Here is a 12,025-nt window from a genome sequence, read left to right on the forward strand (position 1 = left end):
AAGCATAAATTATTTAATCACTAATTTTTTCTGCACCGATTCTTTAATCATAGCAAGAAGCACATACATACTACAATTATAAAATCTCACGGATCTCCCTTGCTTGTATGCACATCCAGTTTGCTTGAACAACCACTAGAAAAAGATGCACAACTTGACATTTGGGCAGCTATTTACAACTGCATACAACTCTGTTTCGCACAACAAGAATGGGGGAGAATGGGATGCACTGATGCACATACCTGATGGGAGCTCGTCACCAGCAAAGGGCCCGATGGAGGAGGCGTGGAGACGAAGGGCTGCCATGTCGCGGATCTAGCTAGAGCTCATTGTGATGCACATACAAGGTTACAAGATGTGAACAACCTGAGCTACTAATTTCCAAATAAGGCAATCTGAATGAAAAAATAAACACCAAGGAAATTTCTAAACTCTACTTATCAACTACTTCACTATTAAGTATGCTACTAATCCATTGATCAACCATGTCCAGAAAAGGCATAATTTAAAACATGATAACTGTAAACCTAAGCCATATCATACTGCTTGTAGCCTTGTACCATTGCAGAGAAATACCAATGATTGCAAACTGCTTACCTATTTGGCTTTATGTCATTGTTGACCTGATTATCCAGTTTCCAGCCCGTCTTTCTTAATATCTTCCATCTCACTATCTCTTCACTATCCCAACAGATGCAGAGAATGAGACTACTGTGTTGCATATAAACCATAGAATGTTCCACCAAATATGACATGAAGTGATCACAAAGGAGAAGGAATATGAAATTCATGAAAATATGTAGGCAATGCTGAATCCATGAATCTATTCTGTGACGACACATTTAGTAAAAAAATAAGTGCTAAAAATAGTTGACTTAACCACATTGATGCACAAACTCATGAGGTTTCCTTCTGTTAAGCAGCAGTTCCCAATCAATCAAACTACTAGTGTCTTTAGGATAGACTCACAGTGTTGAGGAGGCCTAGAGTTTTTTCCCTCCCCGAATGAACTACTGAATGTGCTGTGATGCCAATATTTTCCCTCCCCGATGAACTCCTGGCTTAGTTGTATGATCAAATTTGCCTAATAATTAATTCAGAAGGGAGGAGTGGAAGGCCAGGCAGATCTAGTAGCAATACCTGAGCAAAAAAACATAATACATTGATTTGGTACCTTGCTCGTCGCCTCCATGCCATGGACCTGTGCAGAGAAGAGATGATGCCATGAGAGAGGGGTAGTGGGAGGAAGGAGATCGGAGCTTGCCTTGCTAGATGCTGGGGATGTTGTGGTAGCGGCATCTGTGGCTCGTCGACCTCGACGTCGACAACCCCCAAGGGAGGAGCAGGGTTGCCCAGTAGCGACCGGCACTGCCGGGAGCTGGGGGGCCACGCATGCTGCCGGGGGCTGGGGAGTCGTGCACGATGCCAGGGGGCAGGGGGCTCGAGATCCGCATCCTCCGCCATCTCCTCCGGGAGCAGCCTCTAGATCACGTCGTGGGCAGGCCCGTGCTCCGGATTTGGTGGTGGGAAAGGGGGCGGCACGGACAACGTCACAGCCTGGCCAGGGGGTGGCCAGCCCGGCCAGGGCCTCTGCGGCGGAATGGGCAGAAGCGGTCGTGTGGCGCGCAGCTGCGGCCTCCTCAATAGCCCGACGGTGCGCCTATCCATCCCGAGCCATCGGTGGTGGCGGCCAGCATGGCCAGAGAAGCCAGCTAGGGCATGGCAGCAGGGGAGGTCACCATGGGAGGAGCGGCGTCGGCGGCGAGAGAGAGGGGTATGCACGGGAGTCCTCCCGTGCGTGTGGTGAAGAGAAACTAGGGTTTAGGAGGAAAACAATGTTCTCAACCATCAGATCGAGAGATGGATGGCTGGTATCAACCGAAGTTGCAGCTAGCCTATGGGAGGTATTGGGCCTATCTCTCATTTTGGGCTAGAATGGAGTCGTCTTTGCCCAATACTATTTTTCTTTTTTTCTTTCCTTTTGCTGGTAGAAATATATTAAATTTTAAGATATGAAAAATGATTTCAAATGAAAATATTGTCAACAGCAAAGTAGTAGAACTCATCAATATCCACAACTTTGGTTTTGGTCCTTTTTCATATGAGTTTGTTTGAACAATTCAAAATTTAAATTTCAAAATATGAGAACTATGACAGAATTTTTAGATAGCAAATGACTTCATATGAAAAAGTCATAAACCACAAATTTGTAAAACTCATCAAGATCCACAACATTTATTTTGGTCATTTCTCTATCGAACTTTGTTTGAACAATTCAAATTTTGAATTTTAAAAAATGACAACTTCAAACAAGATTTAGAAATAGCAAATGATTCCAGCTAAAAAAGTCATAACCAACAAAGTTGTACAGCTCATCAAGGTCTATAACTTTTATTTTGGTCATTTCTTCATCCAACAAAGTGGTAGTATACATTGTTCACAAATCCATAAATCTCTCACATGGTTTATGAAACTATATAAGAGATATGTTAATTTGTAAACAATGTTACTATCACTTTGTCGGATGAAGTAATGACCAAAATAAAAGTTGTAGATCTCGATGAGTTCAACAACTTTATGTTCATGACTTTTTCAGCTTAAATCATTTACTATTTCAAAATGTTGTTTGAAGTTGTCATTTTTGGAAATTTTAATTTTAATTGATAAAACAAAGTCATATGAAAAGATGACCAAAATAATAGCCGTAAGAACGTAATAAATTGATAGAACATAATTTTAGAAAACTTTAGAAAAAAAAATCATTAAATTTGAAGTTAGTACGAGGACGAAAGACTAGTTATAAGTTTTAGAGAGAGATTAAAAAGAAAAATTACGCTTGTTCATATAAAGTTAGTATGAGGACGCTTGTTCTATTTTTCTACGTGTTTTTACTTTTTTTTGTGCGTTTTATAGAAATCCATAGAATAATTATAATTTTTCTGCAGGGACACTGGAACAACAGATAAAACATCCTGATTCCCACCTGCTGATTCCCGTGCGTCGACGACTACGCTACGCGTGTCCACTACAACGCACGGCTGGATATATGAATATATCCCAGAATAATTTGAGTTTAGCTTAAAAAGTACTCCTCCCCAACCAACAATGTACAAAATCCGCTAGATGTAGATGCTTGTCTCTGTAAATAAAATGGTTTTTTTTATTAATATGTCTGACTTTATTTGACGTAGTGTCCTTTTCTAAATGAATATGGGAACCGGCTCTTATATAATCTTCATCCCATAATAAATATTTTTTTAAAAAAATAGACAGATCAAGGTCCTCGTCTTTTTTTTCTCGGAGGGCATCTTATAGATTTGTCAGCTATCCTTTGGATGCACCTGTGATTAGCTTCAGCATTAGAAGGCAGTGTCCATATGTCTTCGTAGAATGTTTTCTTTGGATAAAGTTTAAAGCTCAGAAAGTTATTTATCTTGGGACGGGGGAGTATATTATAAAGAATAAATAAAGTAGACTATAAAGTAAACACCGAATGCTATAGAAATTATAGAGTTTGCAACTAAAAATGACTAATTTTATCCTAAACTACATTTCTTTTTATTTTGCCATAAGTAAAACTTTGCTTTTATCATTTTTTATATATTAACACCTTTGAGTTCAGATAAATGCTCTATCAAGCAAAATGATCGTATCTTGGTTATTTAGGTTTCTACTTCAAGTCCTCGACTTAGCACAGTATTTGTATTTCTCTATATTTATTCTAGGATTTAATTGTGAGCTAGGTGACTTCATCAATATTGAGATATGTGACTCAGTCTTTGTGGACCCTCGTAGGCACGGACGGATCTAGTGGTGGGGCGGGCGGGGCTCTAGCCCCCCTACGTCCGCGGGACCCATGGAGCCCCCCCCCCCCCCCCCCCCCCCCTAGGATTTTTTGCCATAGATGCACCTTGAGAAGAGACTGAAACAGTCTTGAGGTTGAAGAAGCCTCTCGTAGACATTTTCCTAGATCCGTCCCTGCTCATAGGGATAGAATGTATATGTATATGTATATGTGAGTGTCTATCCCTATGAAAAAAGAATGCTCAATCAAAAAATATTTCATGGAGAAAATAATGAAATAAATTTGATGTTCGATGTTGGTGCTTTGTTTATGAACTTAGGCAATGTTAAAGGAATTTAACCTATGATAAAGATGACGTGAGTTATCATTTGGAACAGCGGTAGTACAATTTTATCCCAGACTTCCACTTTTTCAGTGTGGAGAACCAAAGTTTGTGCATTAGCCAGATGCATGGCAATTTCTAGCTAATAAGATTATTATCCCTTGGTGCCGAAAGGAGCGAGGACCATCGATTTTTCTGGAGTAGTGATGACATTAATCTTTTGATTTCACGTTTAAAAGAGAAGGAATGTGCGTCACCCAGCGATGCTGAGTATTGAAGCATACTGTTGCAATTATACAGTCAGCTACAGCAAACTATTCTTGCTGTTTCCCAGAACAATATATATGCGATGCCCCGCGTACCTGCACGATCCATGGATCGATGGATCGATCTCTCCCCTCTACAAAATGCAGAAACCCTCCTCCCGGAGATAAGATTTGCATGTCATGCGTGTTGGGAACTTTAGAATAACTAGAGCGGATCAGTTCTATTCTGGGTTCTATTATGCTCTAGATAATATACTCTCGTGTTTCAGGAATGGCCATGGCCGGTTGATGCATGCAGTGCCGTCGTCTCCATTGCATAAAGCATAGTTAATCGCACATACGCATGTGCTAATCCAATTCACGGTGAACGCGTGTGAGTCCTCGCCGATGCTGCAACTGCAAGCGACGTAGAGCTTCGATTGACAGGGCGGTGGCCGGTGGATGTCAAAGCACTTGTACGTTGTATCTGAATGCTCATGCATATTTTTAGGTGTCCTGAACAAGAAAAAAATCTTTACTGAAACTGGCATTCGTTCCCGTTGCATATTAGCTAAGTTCCACCATGCAGTGCAGAATAGTTTGGCATTCAATAGAAACTATCTTGAGCTTATTTGGCTACACACCAATTTAATTACTCCAATCCATATGCGGCTCTTGGATTATGACATCACAGCTCATCACCTGGATATTTTCAGAAGCTTCAGATTTCACCCGGTGAAAAAGTAACTAATTATTCAGCCCAATACCTCACAACCCATATGAATTGGAGTAGATTGATGCCAACAAGCCCTTACGCTAGTTGAAGGAATGGTTGAGACCAAAGTCATAACCACCTTATTTGAGCAAACATCAACTCTGTCCCTCAAATTCTTCCGTCAAATCTTCATTTCTGGGGGTTCTAAAGAGGCCCCTACTTTTCTTTTTCCACTGTTTCTCATCCCGCTCTAGTATGGATCTTGCGCACGCTTGATCCCCGACAGTTCCCATGCCCTTAGTGACGACGTCCATCACGTGCGCCTACTCCGATGGCATTCATCATGTACCCGCCTTCCCCGGCGGCCTCCGCCACTGCACCCTCCCTTGGTGGCTCCTCCCGGTGCAACCTCTCCTCTCTATGCGCCCTCCTCCCCCTGGCACGTTCTTAAACCTATGTCCATACGCCCTTCTCCACGACACCTGCTTCCCCGTCGTGCGGCTCCACCCCATGCGCCCTCCTTCCCAGTGCCTTTCTCCGAAGCAGCTCCACCCTTCGTCCTCCTCCATGCCGTCACCGCAGGCCCAACCGTGAACGCCCCTCCCACCCACCCACCCACCCTCCTCTGACTTGGGTCACCACTACTCGGCCATGGCCCGTGGCGCACTGAGGGATACTGAGAAAGGAGTCTACTCGTGGATGTGAGAGACAGGGAGAAGAAAAGAAAAAAAAAATATTGGACTTAATGGTGGATGGGTCCCATGTGAATTTAAGGGTTAGAATGCATACTAGTAGAGAAATGATCTTTCATCCGCTTCAATTTTGGGCTTTAGTCTCGGTATTTTTTGCGTCCAGGAGTAAAGGAAGAATTAGTCCCGATTAGAGCTACCAACAGGGACTAAAGGCCCCTGTCCTAGCACGCTTTCGCAACAGGCCACCTTTAGTCCCGGTTGGTGTTACCAACCCGAACTAAAGGTCGGCTGGTAATACCAACCAGAACTAAAGAGGTACCTTTTAGTCCCGGTTGGTGTCACCAACCCGGATTAAAGGTCTCCCACCCGGGACTAAAGGTACCCCACAGGTCAATTCAAAAGGAGAGTGTCCAGGACTCTGTCACATGTGGTGTACAACTGAATTGGTAAGGAGTTTATGCGCGAGAAAAGAGGTCCTGGGTTCGAATCTCACACATCGCAAGAGAGGTCTCCCTACAATTTCATTTATTTTTCTCCTGAGGATGGACCTTTAGTCCCGGATTCGTAGTCCCGGTTGAAAAACTGGGACTAAAGCCAGTTCCCAACCGGGACTACAACCCATTTCTCTACTCGTGGCAATAGTTGTTGTCCGAACTAATAGCTGAATTTGAAGGCTCAAGAAGTAGAGGGAACCTCCCAATCCCAAGTAGTGCCCCCCTGATTTAGGGGGGTCATTCTCAAAGTTGCTCTCTTGTTAGGCTAACAGATTTAAAATAAAAGTTATTTTCAGATTAACAGAGCAATTAGGTTAGTTTCTTCCCCAGCCCACGTAGACTAACAAGCATATCCGAAATGCCTCGGCATAGATATATATTTGAAGACCCTATACTAATTTATTACCCTAGATAAACAAAAAAAACATGAACCTAGCTTGGCTGTTTGAGAGCATGGGTGTACGTCTAATTTCTATACCGTTAAGGTGTAAGTCATGGTCATGGTAAATTTATATGCGTATCTTTTTCTTAATATATAAAGCCACCTAGTTTGTTCTCTGGTTGGCCTAGGGAAAAAAACGAAATGAAAACCCACACGAGTGGTGATGGATCCCGAATAGTTTTTTTTTAGTGGAGCACTGTCTTTATTCATTTAACGAAATATAGTTACAAATGCCATCGGGACGCTCCAAAAACTAAACATGTCTTCCTACTGGTAAATTTACAGAACTTGTAGCTAGGAGATGTGCATCAATATTTGAACTCTGCCCTTCGAAGACGAAATCAATCCTTGAAAAGTTCTCCATTCTAGAGTTTATTTCCAGAACAATAGCACCATACCTGCCCATCCCCTCGCCCTGGATGCTTCGAACCGCGTTGGCACAATCACTAGCCAGCCTTGCTACCTGCAAACCAAGGTCACTGGCCAGGGCCAACCCTTCGTGGCAGGCTATCGCCTCGACCACCTCCACGTCAGTGTTTCCTTCCACTACCGGTGTCGAGGCTCCCAAGAACTTGCCTCCCTCATCACGCGCCACATGCCGAACGCCTCGAATTCTTAGAGACTGTCGCATCCACATTGATCTTGGCTAGCCCAGCCGGCGGTTTGATCCACCGAGGAGGTCGCGCCCCTGAGCTGTTTCTAGCCGAGCCTGTTTCTTCTCCAGTTGGACTTCCATGAGCTCGCCAATAAATCGCTCAACAAACATATGGGTCGACAGAGGGCTCTGAAAATAATTCTCGTGCATCGCCTTGCGTCCCATGGAAGTCGCCCATAGCCGGACGACGACCCTTGTAAGCTCTTCATGCTTAAGCGATCGCATCACCTCTGCAAGCCAAGCCCGAGCGTCCAAGCATTGCACTTGGCATCAGAACTCGGTAATCTCCTCCCTTTCTAGGGCCAAACACATCTGGCTAGGTTGCCCTCTCGCGGCGCGTGCCTCCATGAATCATCCGCACCGCATAAGGAACAACCCCTATCCGTAGCCATGTTCCTATGATGCTTGACATCACCGGCCGGAACTGAGTGCCTAGCCAATCTCCACAGGAACACCCTGATCTTGAAAGGAACATTGATCTTCCACAACTCGCTCCATTCCTTCTCCTGTGATCCATGTGACTGAAGAAAGTGTAGACCATATAGCCCACTAAACTAGAACTTAGCGGCCCATGGGTTGAGTGGAGATACAAGTGTCCAGACCCTGTATTTTCTTTTCCTATTTAGGGTACTCCGAAATGACTATGGAATGTTGATCTAAATACTTTTTTTTTTTTGCTATATATTAACTTCTAAGAGGAGGCGCCAGAGGTAATACTGTCTTCACTAAAGGACAAAGCTGGACGACAGGAGCAATACGGGGAGAAAGTGCGCTTTTGCTATAGGCTGGCTTAAAATGTTTCGTTTGAAAATGAATTTGTTAAGACAAAACAGGCTTTATTGCTTCTGCCCTTGTCTGGACTACAAACTTGAATCTTGAAAGTAGTTCCTGCTAGGTAAATACAGGTTTATTGGTTTTGCCCCAAAGCAAGAAAACGGATGTGCGAAGGAAAGTAGGACTTTTTACTGTGGCTGGCATAAAAAATTCACTTTGATCTTACACTCTACTAAGCAAAACTGGTGTGAGTGGTTATGATATATAGCAACCGATACCTACATATTTAGATTTATTAATTAGATGTAAGGTCATATACGTGATTATGTGAATGTGCATTTTTATGGGTTGAATGTGACGTTATAACGAGCTTTTATTTTTAAAATGCACTTTTATATGAAAACTACAAAAACATATAATGTATCTATTGAACTAAAAAATAATACGAAGTAGTTTCCTAGTCGAACGACTTTGAAAATTGTTATTTCCAAAAAGAGAATTTAGGTAAAATCATACACTCGTAAGACGATTTTATCTTGGCATAATAAGAAAAACTTGATTCTTTATATGAGTCATTCTACGGTTAAGCTTTTTCGATGTGTTTTCGTTGTTCTAGAACGAAATACCTAATGGCATCCAAAATATTGTAAATAAATGTTAAACCTCAAGCATGGCAAATTTTGGTTGTATCTGGTATCATAGATTTTGCAATTTTAGAATTAAACTTTTTTCCAGGAATGCTATATCTGAGTTTTTGTTTAACTTGTTTAGCCTCAAAATGTTTTTAATCTAAAAAATCATCTGAATTCATGGTTTAGAAAGTATTTTTTTATGTAATTTCTTAGCATACAAAAATCCAAAGTTTCATGCATTCTCAAAATTAGGTTTATTTGAAATTAAATTTGAAAACATTCAAAACAAACTCAAAATTTTCATGGATGTTACAGATAATGGACACGTATCATGAAAAATATTAGCTTTTCTCCGATGCCTTTAAATTTGATTTCAAAGTGAAATTTAATTTTGAACATGTGCATTCATCTGCATAGACAAATGCGTCTTTATAACATGCATTTAGATGTAACTTTTTTCTTAAAATGTAACTACCAAAACCAAAGGTTAACAGTGCCATCCTTCTGGAGTCGGATCAATCCGGACGATATAGGCATGTTTTCCGGTGTTCTTTACCTTGCATGCAATACACAAACAGATAGGGAAGCTAATACATTCGATACAACTCATATAGGACGTGTTTGGCACTGCTTCACCAAGATCTCTATGAGCTAAACAGCTCATAGGTGAAGCTCCTTTTTATGCTCTCACAAAAGAATAAAGAGACGTGGAGCTGGAAAAAAAATAGCTTTTCACAACTCTCATTGCAAACAGTTGATGAAGTTGTTTTACGAAACAGTTTTCCAAAACAGCTCAGCTTCATCGAGAAAGCTTCCCACGAAATACCAAACAAGGCCATAGTCCTAGTTTTCTTTTTTTTTTTTCTTACTTCTTCTATTTCAAATTGTAAGACATTGCAATAATTTTTCTAAATATATTAATTTTACTACGTATTTAAATATAGTGTACATCAAAAGTATAAAAAAACTATATGAAAAAAGTTAAAATGACTCACAATTTGAAAAGGAGAGAGCGGTTATTTTGATTATCGAATTATACAAAAAATGATAGGTTGAAAATTTGGAATCTGTTTGAACTCTTACCTTCTAGGAGAAGTTAACCAGAGTAGGTAGCAAGGCCTGTATATAGAACTAGAAGATACTTCACGCATTGTTGTGAAGATTGCGAAAAAATAAAAATAAAATTAAGTAGAGAGGACATGGATAGCTTGTATTAAGAGGTTAAAAGTTAGTGGCATGACATGTCTATTAGTAAAAGATGATGTGGATAGTTAGTGGAATATGATGTGGATGTCTTACATATTGAGATAGAACTAGAGATGACGTGTGTGCCTTGCATTAGAGGTTGGAAGTTAGTGACATGACATGGCTATTATTGGAAGATGATGTTGATGCCTTGCATATTGACATAGGACTTGAGATGACGTGGATAGCTTGCATTAAGAAGTTGGAAGTTAGTGGCATGACATGGCTATTACTGGAAGATGACGTGGATGTCTTACATGTTGACGTAGAACTTGAGAAGACGTGGATAGTTTGTATTAAAAGGTTGAAAGTTAGTGGCATGATATGGCTATTAGTGAAAGATGATGTGGATGTCGTGCATGTTGAGATAGAACATGCGGTGCTGATTAGCTTTATAATAGATATAGATAAACCAAAGGGAAGACGACACTGCATCAGTTCGCATGCGACTGAGTGGAACTCTGTTCAGTCTTGTGCTCAGTTGGTGGCTGCGAGATGGACTCATGGAGAAGCAAAAGAGATGGCACAGAAAAAGTTAGTCTTTATGCATCTTGAACCCACACAAGTAGGCATGCCATGCTTACCCGGTCATCAGTATCTATCTACCATATCAGTCGCAACAAATCTTCATGCTACCCATCATCAGCCGATCCATGACCTAGCCGCCTCTCCTTGCCTGCCAACCCAATCCATATCCACGGTCCACCCCAGCTGATCGAATCCATGGCGACTCTATAAATTATTAAGTAGGGCACACAAATTCTGCCTTCCTGCCTACTAACCCCTACAGATCGCAGAAACACTCTTCTTCCTGTTCTTGGCTTCTTGCAGCCTGCCGTCCAGACTGCCTTCAGCTGCACCCCGATCAGTTTGCTTGGATCATTGTTACCACTGGACATGACCTACTCGTCCTTCTCCAGTGACAGGTACATAATCCTCGTCAGTCCCTGGTTGAATTCATCAATTCCTCCTCATCCTCAAGATTCAGTAGATCGGCGCTAGTCAGCAGTATCCTCGTTTCTGTTGGATCGATGACGATGCGTTGCGTGCTAACAATTGTCTCTTGTCTGAGACTCTTTCAGGCCTGTCGGAGGTGCAGCAGGTGGGGCGAAGAACGCGCCGGCCGCCGCCGCGGGATCATGGTCGCCGTCGGTGGAGGACGCGATGAGCTTCGTGCAGATGGTGAAGGAGGCGTTCAAGGAGCGGCACCCGGACAAGTACCACCTCTTCCTCCGCGTCATGGACGACTTCAGGAACCAGCGGGTCGGCATCGCCGAGGTGGCGTCCACCGCCAAGGCCCTGTTCCAGGACAGCCCTGATCTGGCGCTGGGATTCAACGTCTTCCTGCCCAAGGGCCACAGGATCCAGGTCGGCCTTGATGAACTCGCCGCCTGTTTCATCAGGGACATCAACCTGGACGACGACGGCGGCGGCCACTGACCGAAACTCTGTTAATTACTCTGTCTGCGTGTGCTCGCCACACGCCATCTATCTCTCTGTTTAATTTTTCATTTTCTTTCCATTTTGTTTCTTGCTACCGATTGTACTCGCCAACGGTTCCATCCTATGTACATAAATTTTGCCTTGTCGACTCCTTTCGAACATCATCACCTGAGAAAAAAGGCTCAAAATCTCTCTTCATTGTCTAGAACTACCCATGTGCAAGGAACTAAAATTTTGTCAAAAGCAACAAATTTGCCTTGATTAGTGTACACCACTATGCCATCTTTATTCATTTTTATTTAACTAGATAATTCCCCGCGCGTTGCCGCTGGAGTTTTGATTTACCAAATTTTAGGTGCGTATATGATGGATGAAGGAAAGAGTAAAGTACTATGATATTTGATTAGGATAATAGAGTATGACAGAAATATTAGGGGTGAGATGGGAAATTTTTGTAGGGTAATAGTAGTAACTTATGTAATCAATAAATTTGCTGATGAAATTAGACAACCCAGCCGCTTTGATCTAATCCATGTCAAGACAATGACACTTGAAATACAA

At 42.2% G+C, this 12,025-nt stretch overlaps 1 protein-coding gene across 1 annotated transcript; it reads left to right on the forward strand.

Moving 5' to 3' along the window:
• The first annotated feature begins 10,723 nt into the window (after positions 1 to 10,723).
• On the forward strand, positions 10,724 to 11,617 carry LOC136451783 (paired amphipathic helix protein pst3-like). Its single transcript, XM_066452467.1, has 2 exons — positions 10,724 to 10,947; positions 11,104 to 11,617. Exons 1-2 carry the CDS (start codon positions 10,919 to 10,921, stop codon positions 11,459 to 11,461), a joined length of 387 nt encoding a protein of 128 aa, XP_066308564.1. The 5' UTR covers positions 10,724 to 10,918; the 3' UTR covers positions 11,462 to 11,617.
• Positions 11,618 to 12,025: the final 408 nt, after the last annotated feature.

The sequence above is a fragment of the Miscanthus floridulus genome, chromosome 5 (assembly GCF_019320115.1).
Source record: "Miscanthus floridulus cultivar M001 chromosome 5, ASM1932011v1, whole genome shotgun sequence".
NCBI lineage: Eukaryota > Viridiplantae > Streptophyta > Magnoliopsida > Poales > Poaceae > Miscanthus > Miscanthus floridulus.